At 36.8% G+C, this 24154-nt stretch overlaps 1 protein-coding gene across 1 annotated transcript in view; it reads left to right on the top strand.

Annotated features, from left to right (window-relative positions):
- CFAP54 (cilia and flagella associated 54) overlaps nt 1-24154 on the top strand; it is a 119518-nt gene that overhangs the window by 1993 nt on the left and 93371 nt on the right. Inside the window, exons 2-13 of the mRNA XM_010008074.1 lie at nt 5302-5407; nt 9985-10131; nt 12256-12427; nt 14296-14354; nt 16183-16293; nt 16377-16478; nt 18102-18300; nt 19311-19406; nt 20504-20616; nt 20741-20909; nt 21432-21520; nt 23306-23440. Coding sequence (XP_010006376.1) covers nt 5302-5407; nt 9985-10131; nt 12256-12427; nt 14296-14354; nt 16183-16293; nt 16377-16478; nt 18102-18300; nt 19311-19406; nt 20504-20616; nt 20741-20909; nt 21432-21520; nt 23306-23440 — 1498 coding nt within the window. The remainder of the gene's footprint in view (nt 1-5301; nt 5408-9984; nt 10132-12255; nt 12428-14295; nt 14355-16182; nt 16294-16376; nt 16479-18101; nt 18301-19310; nt 19407-20503; nt 20617-20740; nt 20910-21431; nt 21521-23305; nt 23441-24154) is intronic.

Consider the following 24154-nt stretch of genomic DNA (forward strand, 5'->3'; position numbering starts at 1 on the left):
GCACGACCGGCACCGCCGCGGGTAGGGCCGCGCCGCCCGCGCCGGGGGCCTCTCGCCGTTGCCGCCTGCCCCTGCCTCAAGCCCCGCTTCCTCGACCGCTCCCCTCTTTCCTTGCTCTCCTTCTCCACCTCTTTTTCCCTCGGCAGCTCCACAGGACTTTCCGCGCCGCCTGCCCGGAGCTCCCGGCCTGCCTTTCTCGGCCCCTTCTGCCCTTCCCGGCCCCTTCTGCCCTTCCCGGCTCCCTCCTCACGCCGCATCCCGCAGGCCAGGGAGCCACCTCCCTCCCGCTCCCCTTGGTCCGTGAGTCAGCTAGTCAGGAGGGTGTTCTCCTGGATCAGCTACTCTCCAACACCAGCAGCCCGTTTTCCACCTTCTTCCTTATTCTTTTGTTTTCTCCAAAATCCGAACACCTCCCTTTTCAGCGCTTCCTAGAAGTTAACGCTTTAAGGAAAAAAAGCACAAGGTGGTGTGGAAATTGGCAGCACCACCGTTGGCTATACCAGAGGTGCCTTGAGCTTTTCTGGAAAGAAAATCTCTTCCCAGTGCCGGAGCAACTGGCAGCCCCCCAGCCTGTGGCGCTGGGCGCGCGGGCGAGCGCCCGTGGGCACCCACGAGCCTCGGAAAGACGCGCCCGCAGTCGGGCTACGTGAGGATAACAGCACACGGCTCTTCTTGTGCACATCAATGCTGGTGTATTTTTATACAGATAGATGCAGGCAGAGCATATGGCAAGTATAATTGTGCACATTTGTTGGCTCGCATGCACGCATAGCTGTGGGTATGCATACATCTAGGTTTCGTCATGCAGTGAAGACGGAGCAACTGGAATCAGCGTATGATTCGTAGTGCATTCATATGTCTTTTATAGACTGTGCATTTCTCCTGTAGGTTTCCCTGCTGCATTTAGGTACATGACGAGATAAAATTTCAATTGCTTCTGGTTGATTTTTGGCCATAATCTGAGCGGTGCTCCTTCTAAATTTACCGATTTATCAAAATCTCATTCAAAAACAGCACAGGAGTTAGGCTGCAGGGTGGTTAGCTCATTGCTGAGGTGCAGCTTCTACCCTTAGGTATTCCTCTCGGGTCTTTCCCAGATGTAGTCCACAAACAACCCTTCTCTAAAGGAGCAGTATTTGTTGTCAGAAGGTAGTCAGGTTCTGCAGCCTGCATTTGCCTGCACTGGAGATTTTTCCTTTTCTAAACCATCTGGATTCGTAATTGGTGTGATGTGTTCATCCTCAGGTCTAGGCCTAGATCTGTCATGCAGGTATCCGTCTCCAGGCTTTTGCCTCTAGTGTTTTGAATCTCAGCATGTTGGCTTTTTGTATTGCTTCAGCAGCCAGTTGCAGTGCCTTGCTATTTTTAAGCTTTTCATTTATAGCTTCAGACTTTTTTTTTTTTTCCCCCCCTGTAGCTGATGTGTATTCTTACTCTGAAGATTATCCCCTCTAGGCTCCCTAGAAGAAAAAATGCCACTCAGCTGCTTCAGACACCACCAAAATTGCTGATAATGAATGCATTCATTTTATCTTTTGCTTGGGATCTGGGGATGCTGAATTTGATCTGTTTGCAATGTCATGCCAAGTTATGAATTCTTGTGTCCAGTGTCTCCAAGCCTTTCTTTACTCTGGAATATTTTGACCTGAGTAGGCTCTGTCTTACTCAAACTGGTATTTTGCAGATGTCACCCAGGTCCACACATAACTTAGTTGGCATGAGAACATTTTCTCATCCAAAGAATTCTACAGTGTTGGTCATGGAGATGGAGAACTAGCTACCTGGTTGTTGATCCCAGAAGCTGCTGGTAGTGATGATCCATCCCAAAATCCCAGGTTCCCCGAGAACATTGTGTAACATGAAGCTCCCAGTATCTCTGTATCCTCCAGCAGACTGGAATTCTGATTGTTAGCAGATGTTCAGGCAGCTAGTAAAATCATAGGTGATTTGTGATTACGAATATTCAGAGTTATTTCTCCTTTGCCTCTTATTGTTTGATAAGCCAAAATTGGAACTTGTGCTGCTTGCAGAACCAGTATTAGTCTAGTTGTTCCTAGGAGTTTCTGAAGGTAATGACTGTTACAGATGCTTTCCTAAATGCTCTAAGGACTTCTTGCTGTGTCATTTGTCAGGCTGCTTTTCCTGGCATGGGCTGAGATCAAAGTGTTCTCGTTATTAGAGAAGCAAGAAAACCAGCTTCCACATGGCAAGTACGTTCTGTTTTAGAAAAACAAAATTGTCAGCTTCATTATTCCAATGCTGACAGCCTTTGGTGTTGATAAGTCAACAGTAAGGCCATAATTTAAATGTTCTTAAAATGTTCTCATGTAAGAAACAAAAATTACTGGGGACCTGCCCTGTACTGGAATCACAAAAGTATTCAATCAGAGGTAGTAGCAATCAGAAGAATTTTTCCCTCAACTGAACAAAAAGTTGTTTTACCCCATTTCTCTTGGACGTGGTGCCATAAAAGTACTACCTTGAACTATTGATTATATCTCATGTTGTGTGGCTCATCCACTCTTCTTTAATAAGATATCTTTTGGTCAGTATCAGAGAATCCTTTACTACCTGTGGTAAAGGGTCTTGGCTCTGAAGTATAGCCATGTGTGCCTTGCCCTGTGCACACTGTTATGGGTTAACCTTCAGGATTATTTTTTAAATTATTCATAGAGTAGTTGGAAATGAAGAAACTTCACCTCTAAGCTCTGACAACCCAGTATTTTTTTGAGAAGTCACTTGCTTGACTTGTTCTGGTGTACTGCAGCCTGTTTGAAGGAAAGGCTGATGAGCTGTTTGGGAAGTGCCTCACTCTCCTCATTCTGTGTCAAAGAAACATTCCTGTGTCATGAACTCACTTGTCCTTAGTCATGGCATTGTTGCAGATACAGTTGACCTTAATCTTCCAATTGAAGTTGAAAGTCTAGTTAGATTTGTCACTAATTTACTAAACTAGCTTAGTACAGATTTCTTACTTGTTTATTACACCTAAGAATCTCGTATATTAATATGAGCATTCCAAACAAAAAATGAAGATGGCCTTCAACTGAGGACTTTACAGCTGATCAGTCTTAAATAAGCTTATTTGTCTCACCTTCCAGAGCTTCACCCACAGTCATTCTTACTATCAGTTACTTTCCTGCCTTGCAAACTGATAATTATGGGTTTCTTTTCCTTCTTTCTCCTCCCCACCCCCCCAGTAGCATCCATCAAACCTCTTATACTCTGGAATCTTTTTCCTAAGCTTCTTTCTGTGATAGTCCAAGGGAACTTTGCTCAGATGCCTGACAGAGTCCTTCACTTTGAAGCCTCTTTGCAGATTTATCCCTACTAACTGGAGGGGGGTACTTATCTCAGCGTAAGAAATTGGTAGCCACCAAGGCTGTTGATCACTTATGAATGGACCAGGAGGGATTCATTACCCATTTGGAAGGTGTCCTTCATTAGACTGGGCTATGGTTTCCTTGGAGAGCATAATGCCTTAGAACATTTTATTCAGATTGTTGCTTTTTGCCTAATTTGTGCTGTTACTGCATTTTCCCTTAAGTATGTACCTCTAGAATGTCCTACTTCTTTGCTGCTTTACTTTCAAGAATTGAGTGCTGAGATGATACTTCTAGAAAAAAGGACTATGATTGTTGTAATTCTTTGATGTAAAGATAATTTTGACAGGTTTCTCATACAGCCATCTGTTTCACCTTGAAATGTGAAGGTGGCTCACAGCTTTCTGTGTAAAAAAAAATGTTACTTATTTTGCTGCTTTTTTTTTTTTTTAAAATGGTGAGTCTTATAAGCTGAATTGAAGAGCTGTCTGGGAGACTGTGAGAAAAGATTCCAAGTTTCTCAATGTCAAAAAACAGTTTAAGAAAGTGTCTTGCATTCTAGTCTACCACCACTATTTTAAAAGATCAAGAAGTTCCATCTACCTCACACCAGTAAGCATGAGGTTTACATGTGAGAATTCAGCTAGAAGGATATTTTCAAACATTTATTCCTCTCTCTTCAGTTGTTTTCTTTCCTCCTAAGTTGGTACCTATGAATAATTTAGCTGTTGTGGTTTCACAAGGCACACTTTGCTGAGGTTTCTGTACAAGTGATTTGTTAAAAGAATAAATGTAAGAGATGCCTGGCACTGTGAACACTGTCAATACTATTAATAATTCGGTAACATAATTATTTTCTGAAAAAACCCTGTGCTTATTATCAGTCTCTCTGACCAATTACTGTTTTTCAGTTTGAATATACCCTTCTTAAAGAAGTCCAGGGTGGGAAAGTTACACACATGAGGGCACCAGACCATTAAACGGCAGTCATTGGGGGCTGTAACATTGACATAATGTCATCAGTCCCTCTGTAGAGAAGGCAAACTGCATCAAGTCAGCTATCATTTATGGGAGCCTTGCTGGTTCAGCCAAATAAGTGGTCTGTTACACAAAATAATCCTTTTTGACAACTGTGGCAGAGGCAACAGAAGATGATGGCAGCTATTGCCATAAAACCCTTTCTACTTTAACTCGTGTAATTTGGTTCTCTTGAACATTTCATACTAAATGCAGTTCCTGCTAGAGGCTTTCTAATTAATTTCTTCTTTTATGATTCATGGTATAGCTCTAAATACTGAGAGCTCTATTGATCTATATACCAGAACTCTATATGGTCTATAGCTTTATGGTTTATTTCATGGCTACCAGTCCCCTGATTTGCTGCTACCTGGCCTGCATTGTTTCTTTGGGATATTTCTTCTTGATTTACCAATTGTAGTTTCCAGTCCAGTATTTGCTCTGAGCTGTAATACATTGAGTTTCTTTAAAATAGCAAATTATTTCTTCAAACAGAACCTCTCAAATGCTAGCTGAAGGGTGGGACAGATTTTTCCACTTGTGACCACATTTGAACAATGCAAGGGGATTAATACTAGGGAATTTTAATACAAATTTACACAGGAGAAAATTAATCCTATTTTAAATGTGTGATAAAAACTGGTGACAGAAAAGAAACCCAGAATTATCCTTTGCTGCCTGTTAAATCCAATTTTAATGCTCACTTGCTTTGAAATCACAGAATCAGAGAATATTAGGGGTAGACCTCCAAAGATCAAGTCTAACCTCCCTGCCAGAGCAGGACCAAAAAAACCAGGGCTGATCACTCAGAAAGGCATCCAGACAGGATATATAGAGAAGTTCAAATGGATTTGAAAGAAAGGAGTTTTCACAGTTTGCAGTTTTCCTGATTTGTTTACTTGTTATGACAGGTCTGCTGCCAGTTTAACCTGAAACATTTTCTCCTCTATCTTTTTTTTAGAGCAAATACTTTATTTAATATTTGGATCAAATACAAGCCTCGACTGCCAGAGTGGTATTTCAATGAAAAACTTCTGAAAGTTGGTGATTTCCTTGCTCAGATCAAAGTAAGTCACATGAAAACAGAACAGGCTCAACTGCAGTCTTTGTTTCATTGTGTTTCTGTGCTACTTTAATCATATTGTACTGGAATCTATTTAGAAAGTAGCAGAATTTTTTACAAAATAATTCCAGTGAGAGTTGGTGGTTTGTATCTTTTGCTTATTATTGTAAAATGGTGCTGATTTAAAAATGTGTTTTCTATCTCTGTATTTTCTATGCACCCATTGACTTTTTAAATGCCCCCAAACCTTTCTTTAATATTTGTTTGATGTTTCAGCACAGTAGGGTACAATATCTGACTGTCCCTGTAGACACTGCTTAAGTACAAATTGACAGTGATAGAACAGTGGCAGTTTGTTCCACTGAAATGTCAACTCAGTGCTGAGTTAACCAAATGTGCATGTAAAGAATTGTCAGGGGGGAACAGAGAGCAAAAAACAGAGTGCAGTTGCACATTATACAACAAGTAGCAGAATTTTTTACAAAATAATTCCAGTGAGAGTTGGTGGTTTGTATCTTTTGCTTATTATTGTAAAATGGTGCTGATTTAAAAATGTGTTTTCTATCTCTGTATTTTCTATGCACCCATTGACTTTTTAAATGCCCCCAAACCTTTCTTTAATATTTGTTTGATGTTTCAGCACAGTAGGGTACAATATCTGACTGTCCCTGTAGACACTGCTTAAGTACAAATTGACAGTGATAGAACAGTGGCAGTTTGTTCCACTGAAATGTCAACTCAGTGCTGAGTTAACCAAATGTGCATGTAAAGAATTGTCAGGGGGGAACAGAGAGCAAAAAACAGAGTGCAGTTGCACATTATACAACTGTATGTATTGATGATGCTTCTGCATCTTGAATTCTCTGTGCACTTTTGGTCTCCTCAAAAAGGTAAATCACAACTAGAAAAGATTCAAGAGCAAGATTATGGAAGACTTTATTTGAGGGATATGTCACTATGTGATAACTCTTTTTATAGTCTCACCTAGTCATCTGTTACTGGTTACTTTTGGAGATGGGATACTGGGTTAGTAACTATTGAACTGACTCAGTAAGGCTGGGTTTATATTATATAATACTTGTACTTCATGTCTGCTGGGAAAAAAGGCCTCAAAGGTGCGTCACTTTTTATCTCAGTGATATTTATGTCAGAAGATCGTGTCATAAATCTGGGGCTTTCAAGGGTAATTACTAAGCAGCACTCAGAAGCAGCTCAAAGCTAGTTGCAAGTAATTCCTTTTAGGACTGAAGATGGGTGTGTGATTCTGAGTCATACAGTTACAAAGCAGAAATACTGAAGGATTACAGAATTGTAGGTTAAGTTATAAAGGTTCAGTACTTGAAAAGTTACTTGAGAGAATACACTTAAAGTTTCTAGAGGCTTAGTGTAATTTACAGTAAGGTACAGCTACTAATTAGAAACTATCTGTTTAGTATGACTTTGTAATGATCCAGCAGTGGATTTTTCTGCTTTTTGCCAGGAACATGTTAGAATACATTTATTTGGTCAATAGTACTTTCCCAGTTTAAAACCCTAGCTATTCAGTCTGTCAGTGTTATGAGACAGTTATGTATAAAATTTAACAATGTCCTTCAATCTTTCAGACCTGTTTCAGACATAGATTTTTGGTATTAGTGTTCTAAAAAGTTGATTGTAACATAAAAAATATATTTATAGCACAAAAGTTAGTGAAAGTTTATAACTTATTAGTAGAATTCTTCCATGCTTTTGGAAAGGTTTTTGTAACATCTACTTCATTTTTGTACATAATGGGAATAAAAAATGAGGCTAAATCAAATTTGTATTTTTTTTCAGAATGGAAGTATTAAATTTTAATTCCCCTCTGCCCTGGGAGGAAAAACAGATAACTGATAACTGACATTATATTTAAATTGAAAATATTTTTCTAAGAACAGTCTATTGACTTTTGCATTAGGAAAGCAATTAAATGCCAATTGTCACTGGTATTCACCCTTTTTCATTCTCAGCAGCATATGACACTATCAGATTCCCTCTTTTCCCCTATGAAAGAAGAGGACATAATTGGAAATGTATCAAAATAGTCTGAGGAGCCATCTTTTGGAGGAAACAGGCAGTGAAACTGTTCTTCCATATTATGTCCTTTGCTTATGGAATCTAGCAATGATAAATCCTATTTGTGCTCTTTATGGAGAGTATATATATGTGGCTATTAGGTGAGCTTTTCTGCAGACCATGGCAAAGGTACGAGTATCATGCAGATGTTATGAACTCTTACTCAAAAGTGGCCCCACTCCTGAGTAAAGAACAGCAAGCTGAAGGTGAACTTCAGCAGCACTCAACACTCACTGATAGGTTGAAGAAGACATATGGAAGAGTCTCTTTACTGGTAAGCCATTATATTTGAAGGTATAGTCTCATGGTGTAGCTTCAGGAATACTCACAGAAATTCCTAAGGAATCTTGAATAACTGCTTTTGTTAATAGCCTCTTCATTGCTTAGGTAATCCCATTAATGTTTTCTACATGTTCATGTTTTCCTCACGTTGTCATAGCTTCTGGGCCCTGGGAATTGCTTGGAATATTACATGAAGCTCTTAGTGCTTGGAAACCGCTGCTCTCACAGCATACTCAGTAAAGTTATTTCAAACACACCAAACCTGCTCTCCGTACTTTACATTGGCTTCCCATGGCACAACTCAAATGTCGTTATATTGATGGTGCTTAATGACTTGGCCCCAGATTGCCTAAAAATAATCTAGACGTAAAGGCTTCTGCTTGCAACTTCAGTCCTCTAGTGTAATGTGATTTTCTATAGGAAAGGTGAAGTTCCTAACGTTGTTGAAAAAGTTGTTTTGATGGCCAGCCTTAAACTTTAAAATATGCTGTCTTTGGAACTCCTATATTTAAGTGCATCTCTTTCACTTCACAAGCTTAGTTTTTTCTATCAATTTTTTTTCCCTGGAGTTGAAAAGGAAGGAAAAACTTAAGATGAATGATAGTTAAAAATTGTAAGGCATTACTGGAAAGACTAATGTGGTGTAGCACCAAGTTCTGTGAGAGATGGGGTAGAACCTATTGCATAAGTACCCATCTTGACTCCTAGTTGAAAACTACTCCACCTTTATGGTGTATAGCACTTCATGATGCATCGTCTTTAAAAATGACTTATTGAATGTGAGTAGTCAATGGGTAAGCACCAACTTAACTTTCTGTCCTCCTGCTGTCTGTTTTAATGCCTTTTCACTTTAGATGCCTTCTGTTATACAGCTGCTATGTATCTTTTAGGACACACCTTAATTCATTATGTCCTATGTCTGGAAATTAGCCCATTAGTCATCATGCTGATCAGTACTGATTCATTTTCCCCCCCTCCCTTTTTGCCTGTATCTGCCTATTATCTCTGGTCCTATACATGTATTTTAAAATGTTTGGGAGAGGAATTACCTTATTGTTATGTATCAATAGGTAGCTTAATGCTATTCTGATTGATGACTTTCGACTGTGTTGCCACAGCCAGAATTTATGTATTAGATTACACAAGTGACCAGTTGCCTACAGCTGTCCCTGGAAAGTAAAAGCTTTTGTGTAGGGCTGCTGCTTTCACACAGCAAAGAGAACAACAGGGCCAGGTGACTTAGACTCCTCAGCTGATTAAAAATTCAGGGTGTTACCTTTTCAGAAGGAATTTATGTTGAAAAAAGCAGGTGCAAGGAAGTACTTTTGAACTTTCTGTAATGAACCATTAAAGGATCATTTTTATGAATACAAATTGGTTAAATTTTCCCCCAGAATTTATCATGACTGGTGTGTTTGTGCTAGAGTTACTGAGGTTGGTAGAGAAACCTCTAAATAATCTTTGCTGCAGGAAGTGGTGGAGGTGATTCAGTAAATGGCACTTCCACATCTGAGTCAGAGCTGAACCATAGCATGATGTTAGAGTGGTTCAACGTGCTGCTGGGGAGCTGTAATTTGAATGAAACATAAAGCTCAACATCCTGTTTGTGAAGAGTTCTTAAAGACCCAGTGGCAATTTCTGGTCTATTAATGCTGACTGCTTGGCCATATGTAAATTCTGATTGTCACTTGATTCTTTTTTAGTGCGTCTTTATCTTCTACTCTTCTCTTCCTCTCTGGTTTTATGAAAAAGGGTCTTTGACATCAGGGAAACAGAGGAGAGGGAAGTGATGATGTCTGTGTATTACTTACAAATTTCTACCTTATGAAGTACTTTTCTCAGAGGTGTAGTATCATTATCATTACTGTTTCAAAGCTGCAGGACATTCTGGGAACCCTTTGAGTTCATTACATTAGCCCAGGACCATACTTTTCAATTGTTCTTTGATATGTCATTTTTATGATGAAAATAAACAGAAACTCCCAAACCACAAGCTCTTCTTTTAAGTACTTCAGCCTTTCATATGCTGAGTGTTCACACTAGAAATCACATTGCTGAATGTTTGTATTTAACTTTAGTATTTTTCTTCCAGCTGCTCTCTCATACTGATACTTTTTAACATAAAGATAATAAAAAATAATGTGTGTTTTATAGAAATAGAAATGCAATATACAAACTAAAAAATGTAATAATATTTGTCTTCAGGAATATAAGTTGGCACTTCTACAGTGCTATGGAAGATACTTTCAGCAGTTTGTTTCTGGAAACCTTGATGATATCATTGATGATGTGCATCAATTTAAATCCACCTTTTTCCCAAATGGTCTCAGAGACAAAAATGCAGTACTTACGGTAGGTTTTGTTTCTTTTGGTTTTTTGTTTGTTTGCTTTTGTCAAAGACAGGTTCAAAACAAGTATCCTATTTTATCCTCCACAAATATACTTTGTATTAACTAAATAACAATATTCAATAGTCATTAATAGATTGTTGCTATAGATTGTATTGAGATTTAAGGAATATATATGATATGAATGTCCAGTGTTGGTGTACATTTTAAAGAGAATATAAGTGCTTATGCTATTGTGGCACAAGCCAACCACTATTAACTTCATGTTAAGAAGACAATTTTCTCCTAACGTGTTATTTTGTGACCGTTACAGCAACTTTTGCTCTGAAATAGTTGCTATTAATAACCATCAGAATCAGGATATAAGCACAATTTTATAACTGTCCAGCAATTGTACAGTTGTACAATTGTACAATTTCTGTACAGTGTGGTTTGAGAATGGGGCAGAGTGCAAGAGAATGAAAGCATTATACTATAAATGGTACCGTAAATGTGCAAAAAATCTACAGGTAATAAAAGCTTGTAACAAGGTAAAAAAGCAGCATTGCATTACTGTCAATAGCTTATTTGCTCACTATGTGCAAAAGAAGCAGAACGCTGAGCAGTTTTGTAAGTGCTCTAAGCTCTGTGAAGCTGAGTGACATCAAGAGTGTGCTGGCATCCTTTTGTGTTAATTGCTTATCTAGGTAGGGGCTTGCAATTTATCATTTGTTAGTCATGGGTGAACATGATTCAGCAGGTGTAGGGGGTGTGCTAAAAACATTTTAGATTTTACCTGAAGCAGTTATTTGCTGAGAAGCTCTGTTTTCAGTAGATGGTGGATATTTCAAAATAGAATAATGCAAGTTATTATATGATCAAGAACAACAAAAGAAACTGTAGGAATCTCCTGTGTATTGAGCTAATCAAATATTCCTATAATCAGAGTTACTTTGTAAATAGGTGTTTAGCAAGGCAAAAAAAAGAGGCAGTTTGCTTAAAATCTAGAAGCAGATGTAATGATAGAAGAGATACTGTTTATATTATTATTTTTGTTTTTCAAGCATAGTTCAGCTTCCTAGAGGGAATATGATCCAAGCATTTGTTAATCCATTTTATTTCAGTTTTTAAAAATGCTTTGTAAATAAACTTGAAGTTCCAGAGGTAGTTTCTCCTGTTTTCTGTATGTCTACCCAGGCCTTGAACCAATCATAGTGCCAGATGTTCTCATCAGTCTATACTGAAATGCCTGTTCTGTAACTTGACCTTTAGACACTGAGATACCGCTAAGTATTCAGATACGGAATCTAGTTTGACAATGAATCTCTGCAATTGGAAATGGATAATGATAATATGTAAAATGATTGCATTTAAAGGTTTTATATTTAATTTTTTTTTGGGCAAGTTTTTGTGGCTAGCTTTTATTTTGTAATGTAACACTAAGGAAATAATAGAAATGGAGTTTCAGAGCTTGAAACTTCTACTTTCAGTGAATTAACTGAAAAAAAAAAATAATTCAAATATTATCAGGTTAGTAGGCTTCTGGGAGATTGGTTGGTACTGATTGTCCATGTCCCACTTAGCTCATTTTCTCCCATGTTGGCTTGTTCAGCTGGTACTGTGGTCCAGGCAAGACTGAGATCACAGTATAATAGGTATTAAAAGGAAGAGAAGGAACAATGCACATGTAGAAGAAATAAGGAACAGATGAGCGTGAGAAATAAGATATCTGTGATACAGATGGAGAAGTAATGTGCGGAGAAGTTCAGGATATGCTGTGGTTTACAAAGGACATCTACAGAGAAGCCAAGAATTAAAACCAGATTCTTTGAATATCAGTGTCATGCCTCATCCATCCTTTATTTCTCCATACACTCCTTTCAGCAACCCTAGTGCCCTGGCTGCATTTTCATCCTGTGATGCAGTGGAAACTGAGTCAGGCTAAGGGCACAGCAACCTTGAAGCTTTAGCACTTTCTCCATATCCTAATGCTCATTTGGATGGCATGCTGATTTTTTTTTTTTTTTTTTCCTGATATGCTTGATCTTTTCATACTCACCATTTTGTTGTACTTTGCTGGTGTAAAACCAACATATGCATCTGTTTTAACTCTCTATATTATTTTTCTGTGTGTTTCCATGTGTTTTAGTTGCGTGCTTTGCAAGAGAGAAATGTTTGCATTTATCAGATGATTTGCAGCAGTGACAGAAATCTCCAGAATCGAGAGTCCCTGCAGACTTGTTTGAATGTCTTGTCCTCATTACGACTCACTATGCAAGTGGCTCTACCTCAGGAGAATTTGTGTTGGCTTATCTACAATGGTACCTCAGACTTTACATTCCTTTGCTAAGCAAACCCATAGAGCGAAACTTTATGCCTAGTCTTTCAGGTCCACCGAAGGGTCATGAATAAATCTCTGGTTAGTCCTCAGTCACAGTAGGAGTTTTTATTGTTTGTTGTTTGGTTTTTGTTTTTTTTTTAAATGAGAGATTTTTATGTTGAGGTTTCTACATAGTGTGCCTTTTCCAGGGGGCCTGTTGCAGATGTAATAGCTTTTTTCTCATAGGTGTGGTTAATAAAATGAAATCTAACAGTATAATAAAGGCATTTTTTTAGTGAATCCTCATTAAAAAAAACAACCAACCAACCAACACCCCAAGAATTTTTAATCAGTAAAAAGTATGTGTTACTTTCTTTGTTGGGTTTTTGTTTGGGTTTTTTTGTAGTTCATTTGTTTGTTTATTTGTTTGTTTTAAGGGATTGCAGATCTAAGAGTAGAAAATGATTGTCTGACATTACATCTTTGTGTTTTTCTTAAATGTTCTTTAAGGCTAGGGTTAATAATAAGCTTAATCTAGAAATATCATATGGCATTTAAGAACTTGAAGCTCTGTATATAATTTTAGTGTGCTATTTATAAATGCTTGAATTAGGAAAAAACTTCAGAAAAAAAAGGAACTTCCATGAACCAGATACACAAAAAATAACGTTTTAAGATTTTTATTTCAAGAACAACAGTATAGTTTTGCTTTGAAAGACAATGTGATTTAGTCAAAAGTCAAAAGACTATTATTCAGTCATTCTACCATGATCAACTGTTGCAATATAAATTGAGGAGATAATATGTTTTAATTTAATTTTTGAAAATTTACTTTCTCTGATATTGAACTGTTCAAAATTCTTATCCTTTTGTTTTACTGGGAATGCCATTGCTCCCAGTTCCTACTTTTGAGGTGTGTTTTTTGTTTGTCTGTTTCTGTGGGAGAAAAAATAAATTTAAATCATGGTAACCAGGCATTCTTAAGTCCCACTACTTGAGTGTGGGACAGGTCTATGTACCAAGCCTAGGCAAGAATCTAATGAGAATTAGGCAATAACTCAGATTTTACCCACTTTCTGAGCATTTTTCTGTAATTTCTGGCAAGAGATTTTGTGCCTCATCACACATTTGACTGATAAAAAACAGTTTTCCTAAAGCTTCCCCCATTATTGCTTATTGGGATAATAACACCCTTCTAGCTATGACAGTTGTATTGGTTCCTGCTGCTCAGGTGTCCCCTTAGGAACATTTGTACAGACAGAATAGACTTTTAAAATGTTGTTTGTTTTGTTTTTTTCTCCAGAACTGCAGTGTCTTTTAAATTTCTGTGGCTGATTGTTGAAAAGTAATTTTGTGACATAGTCTAAATTAAGTGAATTTTTTACAGGATTTTATTTGTAAGTCACTTAGATATTCTTGAAAACTGTAGTCACAATCAGTTGTCTTCATTTTGCTTATCATATTTGATATAATGTACTAGTGGTGGTGTCTGCCAGGACAGTGTCTTACCAGACTAGAAGAATCATGTAAGGTAAGGTCTGTGAGGAGAGGTAATCTTTGTTTGATAGAGGCTGGCGTTTGGTGATAAAAATATGATTTTTCTCTCTATCAGTTACTTAATAAAAATTTGATATAGTAAATTTTGAAGATTTCATCCTTTTATTATATTAATTCATGGTGTAGGTATTTTGAAGCTAGTATCATCTAATAATTTAATGGCTTCATCTTCTCTAATTTAGTTATAGAAAATCATTAATCTATTTTCAGCCTCTGGAAATAACAACCCAGATAATTAGAAAAAGTTTCAGTTGGTTAGCATAATAAATTTCATCTAGAACTTACCTATTTTTATTTATTTTATTTTTGCAGGTACTATTCATATTTACACCATATGCAGACATTTGATGATGATAGGTCAGTCTGCAAAGGTATGGCAAAATAAAGAGATGCATGTGAAACATTTACAGAGATTGGACGATACACCTGTATTTTGCATAACACTGTACCCTGACTTTTCTATATAATTTTCACTGCCAATAGCAGTACTTCATCACAAGGGAACAACATGTCTAGGTTGCAAAATGGCCAATTTCTAAGCCCTCACACCTTTGTGAGTCTGCTCCTTCCTCAGTTGTGGAATGGAGCCCAGAATAATGTCTTGCTGGTCTTCAAGATAAGCTGTGTTAGACTGTTTCAGAGGGCTCTGGATCCTTTTTCTTGGGAAACTGTATTTAATCCCAATAATTATTTTTTGTTTCAAAAAAATGTGGAAGTGTACTGACACCTGGTGGCTAGCTTTTTAGTTGTAGATACTTTAAATTCACCAGCCTTTTCCTCCCTGCCCTTATCTTTTTAACTGGCAATGTAATTTTTTGTTTATCTTAGCTTTACTTTTTTTTCTTAATCCAGTGTGTTTTCTTACCTGTTGGTTACATTACTCTTTCACTTTTTGTCTTTAAACATCTTTTATGGAAACCAGAAATTATGTAGAAGTGTATTCAGGCTTTTATTATACAGGAAACAAAGGAATTATCATAGGTATTTCAGATCGTTTACATTCAGACAAAAGGAAAATCTGTATATTGATTAATTTTGGACTGAGGTTGTGCATGTGCTCATCCAAAGAAAATACAGGAAGAAGATACTATTCAAACAACTTAGTAGGAGCAATTTTTTTAAATTAAACTGCTGCAATGACTATATTGTCCCTAAAGTTAAGATCCAATAGTGTAGTTCATTGGTTGTAAATTAACCTAAGTGCTGGCTGTCACTAAAGAAGGCAGACTCCACTGCATCCCAAATATGCTTGCTGATCTAGTTGAAAACTAACTTTGAAAAAAAACATCACTAGAGCTGACACACATAGAGAACTCAACACAAGAGCAGATGAGAGGGAAGGGCAGGACCTCTGTGTGATGTCAAGGCTATAGTGAACTGGAGTGGTAAAGGTAGCTTGGAGACAAAAAAATAATGCTTGGCCACAGTTTCAGGTGAAAATATGCATGAAGAATGTTTTGTAGTCAATAAAACATGTTAAAAATTAATACAATTTCTGGTTGTTGTTTGGGTTTTTTTTCCCCTCTTGTTTTTTCCTACTAGTTGAGGATGAATCTTTATATGTGTCCTTTAGTATATTTATATAGCTTTAAATGCATTCAGCTTGAAACTGGATTTCTTCATCACAGGTTCTGGAATACTTACTGTGGGCCAGTGTATGTATGGAATCATCCATTCCACTCTTATCTGTACGTTATTTGACATGGAGAGCCACCCTCTATACTGCAGTTTCTCAGTGTTATTTTGATTGTCAAGCTGGCATTCATGGAGAGGTAAATGGATTTGCCACATGCTGCATTTTACATGGAAGCAAATGGGAACGATGTTTATCTAAATGTCTCTGCTTATTATCAGATCATACGTATTTAGAGTTCTGCCCATATTCCAAAATTTACCTGCAAAGTGGATGTGTGTTTCCACATGTAAATAAGTAATCAGTTCAAAGTTAAATGCAATAGTACCTTATAATACAATCATATAGAGGAGTGCATAGACTGACAGCGCTAAGTAGTGGCCAGTGTTCATGCATATATGCAAAAGGTGTTTTGCAAAGGTTTTCCTTTTCAATTCTTGTTCATGATCTGGCTTTCATTGCAGCTCTTTGCAGTTGTCTGAATTCAAGAATTATATGATATTAAAAAAAATTTATTCAGAATATGAAAAAAGTATATATGTATATATTTTTAATATTTTGGACAGACATTTGCTCGCCGTGGTCTGATTAAAATTGATGAACTGAAGAAACTAGAAAATATCAATTTGCTGGAAAATTCAGAGGCAAAAAACATTTTTACAGAGGCTACTCTAAAGGTATAATTCTGCCATTCATTAGTAACAGTGTCTGTGAACAAAACCTGTAACACAGTCATTTACTTATTTTTTCTTTCTGTCAGATGTCAGTAATGATTTTCAAGAGAGCAGTATATGAATCCAGAAGAAAGCCAAAAGGCTACTTTCGACCTAAGATAAGAGTTAACCTGAAAGAAGCACAAAAGGTAAGTTAGATATTACAAAGAAATTCTTTAGTGTGAGGGTGGTGAGACACTGGCACCTGTTGCCCAAGGAAGCTGTGGATACCTCATCCCTGGACATGTTCAAGACCAGATTGGATGAGGCTTAGAGCAACCTGGTCTAGTGGGAGGTGTCCCTACCCATGGCACAGGGGTTGGAACTAAATAATCTTTAAGGTCCCTTCCAACCCAAACCATTCTATGGTTCTGTGATTCTATGATTTGCCTCCTCTTTGCCAGACTAACTAAGGCTTCCTCAGCCTGTTCTTTTATATCTAATATCCCTAATCATCTTGGTAGACCTCTGTGGGACCCTGTAACTTTTCTTAGCATTCTTCTTACATAGTGGAGTCCAAAAGTGGACTTCATAATCTAGTTGGAGCCTCATGAGCCTCTCCTATAAGGGAAGAAAATAACCTCTCAATGTTTTGAACACTTCTAGTGTAGCTCAGTCTGCATTTCACCTTCTTTGTGACAAGAGGACACTGCTACTCTGAAAGTTGATTTCTAGCCTGTACAGATGTATTCCTCCCTAGATGTAAAACTTGGCACTTCTCCTAGTAGAGCTAATTCCTCAAGTTTTGCAATGTCTGCTTGGACTAAAATTCATTCACCTTTTCATTCTCATGATGTAGATCTAGATCCATTACATGTGTCATATAAAAATTAAAGAATCTCTTCTCATTTTTTGAAAAACAAAAGGAAGGAGATACTATAAAGTAATATCTTCTTTATCGCAGTTTGTCTGATGCTAACATCAGATTTAAACATCTGTAGTTGAATGGATAGGTTAAATCTGATTTTTTTTGTTTATGATTATCTAATTTGTTGATAATTTATTTCAGCATAAGCTACAGGTAAAAACACGTACTGCACTAGGTACAGTAAAAGCCAAATAATTTGAAAGAAGAAGGCTGTATTATCTATCTGGATGGATCCAGCAAAGAGAGAATGAAATTCCCAAATTTTTGTCTAGTTAAATGTACCTGGATTGTTTTTATTTGGGAAAGTGCCAAATAAATAGAACTGAGATATTGATGGATTGTGAACATTATTTTAAAGTATTATGTCTCTGATTTACTTCATGTATGTTCGTGGCTTGGTATCCATGTAGATCTGTGATATTTTTAGCTGTCAATAATGCATTTATTTTTGTGTGTTCTGCCTTGTATTTTGATGTGCTGTTTGAAAGGTGCAAGTGAGGAATACAATAGTGTTTTGCTTTTACTGCAGTACTTAGAATCCTAACCTTTCTCTGATTTTCTGCAGAGTGTGTGGAGCTTGGCTCCTTAAGCTCAAGCCTGTATTATTGCAAGGAGAGATCCTGATCCCTTAAACTACATGGCCTTAATGCTCTCACTCAAAATTTCTGTTGTGTTGTTTTCCAAGTAAGATGCCATGCAGTTATGGCACTTCTGTACCCACTTAGCATGAGGTTTTGCTATGCCTTTGAATAATGAAATTCTAACTATATTCTTCAGTATATTATTTTCTGTTTTAAGCGTGTGCTTACTTTCTGATGGAGAACTTTTTGATGGTGAAAGAAATCTTGCTTTATTGTAACTCAGATTAGATATTACAAAACTTACATTGCCTTTACTTTCTTAGTTTCCATGGCCTCGCACTATTACTGAAGAGCTGCTGACAGAAATGTTTGAAAGTGATGCAGCTCAGTTCCTTGCCATCCTGGAAGCCCTGTCTGATAGTAGCAGACATGTGTTGGGCCCTGCTCCACCTCCTCCTGATGAAGTGGAAATTTGTGATGTCATTTCTGAGCTTTTTTTTGCAGGACTGGAAATCCTCACAGGTAACAGCATAAAGAAGCAAAAAAAATGTTGGTGAGGATCCCAAACCTCTGTTGTATTAGTTTTTTTACCTTTCTATTTAATTTATAACAACAGTAGGTTGTCTTTCTTATCTTCGTATAATTTAAGATAAAAATCTGGGCCTCTCTCTGCTGTCTGCTTTGTCAGTAAAAGTCTACAATTATTTATGCATGGATGCATAGGATGGAGTTCACTTTCTTCATAGGAGCCTATACGGTGCTGTCCCTTGGATGGCTAAAACAGCGTTTGTTGATAACACACCCATGTTTTGGCTGTTGCTGAGCAGTGCTTGCACAGCATCAAATCTCTCTTTCCAGACCTCCTCCTCAAAGGCCAGTAGGCTGGGGGTAAGTAAGAAGTTGGGAGAAAGCATAGCTGGAAGAGCTGGCATGAATTCACTTAACAGCTATTTCATACCATATGACATCATGCTCAGCAATAAAACCTATGGCTAAAAGAGAGGGTGGGAGCACATTAGTGGTTATGATGTTTGTTTTCCCAAGGAACTGCTGCGTATCCTGAGGCCCTGCTTTCCAGGAAGTGGTGAGATAGCTGCCTGTCCATGCACAGCTTTTGCTTTTCTTATTACACTGTCTTTATCTCAACCCATAAGCTTTTCCATCTTATTTTCTCCCTCTGTCCTTTTGAGGAGAGTGAGTGACAATGCAGTTGTCACTGAGTGGGGGTCTGGAAGCCAGGCAAGGTCAACATACCATGGTGCTTCATGTATTTTTTAGAAAAAAATATAAAATCTGTCAAAGTTAGATTTACAAACTTGACAAAAACACTAGACTTGATAATTTCTTCTAGACCTTTTTTGCTGGGCCCTTGACTTAATATGTCCGTAGGTGTAGAGGTATTTTGCTAATAAAAGAATTTACAGAGACTAAATACACTTCCAAATCATATTTTCTTTATATGATTACTGGCTAATTGGAATCTGCCAAGTCACGTACAACATAACTGAATTAATAAATTTTCTATATTTAAGGGGGAGTGAACAGTACTGATATTCAACGAAGTCATCTCATCAATCATTTTGGTATAACTAATACATCATCAACCCTTCTGGACTTGATACTAACAGGTAAACTAGCTTTAAATTTTCAAAGGATTCTGTACACGGTGATGCAAAGGCTTGGGAAGCAGAATTCGTTTTCGTGTTAGTAGTGGTTCTATGCACAAAAGGACTGCAAAATGCTGCATGAGTTATGCTTGTTTATACATGTAATGTTAAGGCATTCAAAAGGAATTATGTACAGATATTGTTATGATTTTCTTAACACAAGTATTATTTAAATAGCTTATAGTAATCTATGGACACTGTAATCACATAATGTTCAGCATAGCAGTTCATCTAGATTTGTTACTGCCCCCAAGCAGTCATTCAAGGCCAAATTCTGCAATGATGTCCTGATACATTTGTATGATAGAGAAATGGAATTCAGTAACAGAAGGACTGTCACAGGCTTGTTGAGATACTTGAACCAATAATTGTGCTACTTTGGAAAATCACAGCTGTCTATTACTAAGTTAATATTGCTAACACCTTTTAGCCGAGTGGCTCTGTGCCCAGGTGATAGGACCAATGAGTGTGGCATGTGCTTAGGACTGCAGAATGCTGCTGAATATATTAGCCAAGATGCTTAGAGTTCCAAGGACCTGGAAATCCCTTTTCTGCCTGACTGTAGTTTGGATAAATTTGAAGAGGGAGAAAATAGACTTCCTATGTGTACATGCATATTTGCTGATACACTAATGAGAAATGCTCACCTATCTTGCAAGAAATTGTCCATGTTTCTATGCATTCTTTTCAACTAAATTTCTTGAAAGAAGGATCATTATGTGGTGACACCCAGATTTAAGCTCTTTCTGCAATAGAAAGGACTAACTCCTTGATATTCTCTACATAGGTACACTAATATAATTAATAGTGCAGCCTCTTTGGAAAGTAACTGGGCATTGCAGAAGTAGTATTAAAGTAGTTAGAATAGACATTAGAGCAAAATTATAAAGCTCTTGTCCTTCAAGATTATACTGACTGTTCAAAAACACATGGAGTTTTATTTTTGTATTTATCAATACTAAAATTATTAAACTAAATTAAACATACTAAATTAACTCAATTAACTAAATTAAACTTAAATATTAAAAAATTATAAAATGTTTTTGTCATCACTGCAGGAGAAAGGGGTGTGTCTGGAGATGCAGCTGTGAAATTCATAAAATTAGCTTTCAGCTATGAAGAGTGGAATGTGTTTGATTCTGCTGTTGAATTTGTTGTTAATTTTCTTCAGGTAATCCAGATGCTATTTAGACATTCATTATGTAGTCTTTTCCTATGAGGGTAAAAAAGGCTGTTCAAAGTACATATGTTTAAGACGAATTTACGTTTGTGGGGTTTTTTTCCTTCTAAATTAGACTCAAGAGGACCCAATATGGAAGAAAGCTGAAATGGAACTCGAACTTCTTACACTGATGCAAGCTTTGCTATTTCCAAGAAAAAATAAACACAGCTTCACTAGTACTGACAGTACTACCAAAGAAGCTAGAAACTCCCAGGTTTCTCAAAAGAGTCAAACATTTAGAAGTAAGTGCTGTTCAGTTATAGTTGTGTTTGCATTTCTGATATTTTTGCAACAAGAAAATGTGTTTATTATTTAAAAACTGTGTAATATGGTGCATGCACTATTCTGTAACAGAAGCTAGCAATTCAGAAACTGCTATGCATTGAATTTTGTCCAGTTTTCATTTGCCAGTACATGACTTTGGACCATTTCCCTGAAGTGTGAGGAAAAATATAGAATAGATATTTGACTTTCTTTTGTTTCTTCTTATACTTCATTTATGTAAAATTTCTTGACATCAAAGCAAGAAAAACTTGTTAAAGCAACTGTAGTTTAGTTCTATGACATTCCAAAAACCTGCTGATATCTAGAAAACTTTCTCTTTCCAAAACCAGAAATTCTCATTTTTCACAGAAGTAATAAACTTGGGAAAATACCTCCCCTTTTAATTTGTTGTTTCTTAGACCACAAATTGGTAAGTTAATTCAGTCATATGTTTTCAACCTAGAAGTAACATCTTGCATTTTCTTTTCTTCCATTTTTAGAAACATTGAATGTAGAGCATGGGGAGCCTTCTCAGGATATTATGATTTTGGCATCAACAGTATTTTCCTGTGTCTCCACAGCTAAGCAGGTATAGTAAAATCAGATGCATTTCTTCTGAATGAATCATGATCTGTAACAAATGCATATCGTTCAAAAGCAAAGGGTTCAGTTGCATGATTAACAAAGTGCAGACATGAAATAGCAAAAGTGAAAAGATACACTGAGAAGATGTGATCAATTTGTGATTAAAATAAATAAATTGTTTAAATAAAAAGTTAACTTATTGTTGCTCTATATTCTGGCTACTTTAAAAATGTTTCATAAATATTTAATAGTTTTGGAGTTTCATAGAGCTAATTGCATGTTTCAGCTAATCAAGCAGAGATCAAATTTATTATATTACATTTAGGTGCTCAGCTGTTGGAGACTTTTCTGCAATATATATAGGAATGAGAGTGATGACCCTGATGAATGATAATGCCTTTATAGCAGTGATATGCCTTGAGATTTCCCTTAATGTGCTATTGTGAGGGGAAAAAAATTACAGTGCAATGTCTCTACTGGCATTTACACTAATATAGTTTGTGATATTGAAAAATTTTCCTTAGAAACAATGTGTTCTGCTAACTTAGTGTATGTCTTAACTGCAAAATTAATTTTAGATATCATTTTAATAATGCCCCAGTTTGAGTATAACTGGGGCACAGACATTTTTTTATCTTTAGTATAATATTCTTTAGTCAAAATAGTCTGCCTGTGAGGTAGTTATACCTGTAGATATCATGATTTGTCATTTTTTCACATGACTGCTGTATTATGGAGGGATTTTTCCATAAATCTCCTGCGTACCTCATCTGTCCGGGGAAGGAAGACAAAATGCTCTCCGGATTAACAGAGAGTTCAGTGATGGTGATGTTATGGTCTAAAAGCTTGCTGCCACCAAACAAATGGCAAAAGTAATCTTGATTTACTTTTTCAGTTTTTTTCTCCATTTCTCAGTATCAATATCCCAAAAATGTTACACTCATATACACGAGTGTACACATAGTGTGGCTCTAGCAGGCTTGAGTTTCACTGTACCTGAGATACTAGTCCAACTCCAGTATAAATGGCAATTAAGTTGTGTGACTGATCCTTAATCACCATTCAGGATGTGTTTAACACAGTGTAGATGGACTTTACTGCCTTTTAAAATGGGTTAATTAGGAGGTTAACTGAATAGATGTTTTAAATTTGTTAATTATTCTCTTGACAAGATGCAGATGTGTTTTAACATTGGTTCAGTTGTTTGATACTCCCTGCCAACCTTTTTTCTAGTTGTTTAAGTTGTTCTTCCCTGGTCCCTTATCAGAGATGCACCAACAACTCATGGAAGTCTGGAGCTTTGTAAATGCAAAATGAAACCTAGTATTTTAGATCTTCTTCTGTAAATATTTAAATACTGTAGAAAAAAAAATGGCACTAAAAATTAAAAACCTGTTAAATTAGATTGCTTCGTTTTCCCAGAATGTATTGGCTATTGTAGTATTTCACAGATGGTTAATTTCTTGTCTCTGCCATGTAAATTTCATCTTACTGCTTTCCTTGTCTGTGTTACTGTTAAGAGCTTGGCAAGAAAAAATAAATAAATCACCCTCTGTGCCTCTAAACCCACTTTTATTGTTGGGAGTAAAGAAGCTTGGGAAATCTACCAGAAATTACTTAAAAAAAATAATTAAGTACTCAAAATGTTATTGTCCCTTATAAGAAAATTAATATGGTAATTATTTGTTTATTTACTTTGAAAAATGTTGAGGCTGTTTATGTACTAGAGTGTTTTGACAGTGTTTATATACATACCTGTTTTTACAATTATATTGTTTATTCTTTCCAGAATATCCAACCTGACAAAGAAATACTTGTTGAAGTAATAAAGTTTTTGTGGCAGAAGTGTAAAACAAGACTTCAGCAAATCCAACTGAGTGGAAGTGACTGCTTGAAATATATCCACAGACAGAAAGCTTACCAGGTACTCCTTCATTACAATGTATTCCTCTTAATATGAATGCAGTCAGTTATAGTAAAGCCAAGATAAAATATTGGTATCAGTCCAAGTACATTTCCTTATTGTAAAATGCAGATAAATCTTCTCTGAAAATATGAATTGTTTATACACTTTGAACATGCTGTCCTCCCATACATCAGTATCAAAATACCTCAGCTTTTTCCCAGGGAGGTAACCCATGCGCTGCCAGCAGGCCATGGTGGAAAGAGGCTAAAATAGTGAAAACATTTGGGCATGATGTAAGAAGAAGAAACATTTAGTGTGTTATGGTAGGAAATATATTTCAAGGAAGTTCCCTAGAGCAGTTGAAGAATGTGGCAAAAAACTTAACAGTGAAGACAAATGTGGTCACTGGATAGAATTACAGCCTTACCTTGAACTTCTCCTGAGCCTGAGAGGCTCTTGGTGAAATGCAGTCTCCAGAAGGATAATTTACGCTAGTTTCTCTGGGCTGCCAGTTGGTGCTGACCAAACAGTTTTTGGAAGAGTTAATTTGGTGGCCCTGATCCCTGTAGTAAAACTGTTCAGCCATTCACCAAAAGGTCGTGTACAGTGACTTTCCTATGTGGATACAACTGAAGCATTCAAGTCTCCTTTATACTGTTTGACTGGGAAGCTACAGGGATAAATGACAGGCAGATGATCAAATCTACTGCAAGGCTTACCACACTATAACAA

The sequence above is a fragment of the Chaetura pelagica genome, unplaced genomic scaffold (genome assembly GCF_000747805.2).
Source record: "Chaetura pelagica isolate M959 unplaced genomic scaffold, ChaPel_1.0 scaffold50, whole genome shotgun sequence".
NCBI classification, from domain to species: Eukaryota; Metazoa; Chordata; class Aves; order Apodiformes; family Apodidae; genus Chaetura; species Chaetura pelagica.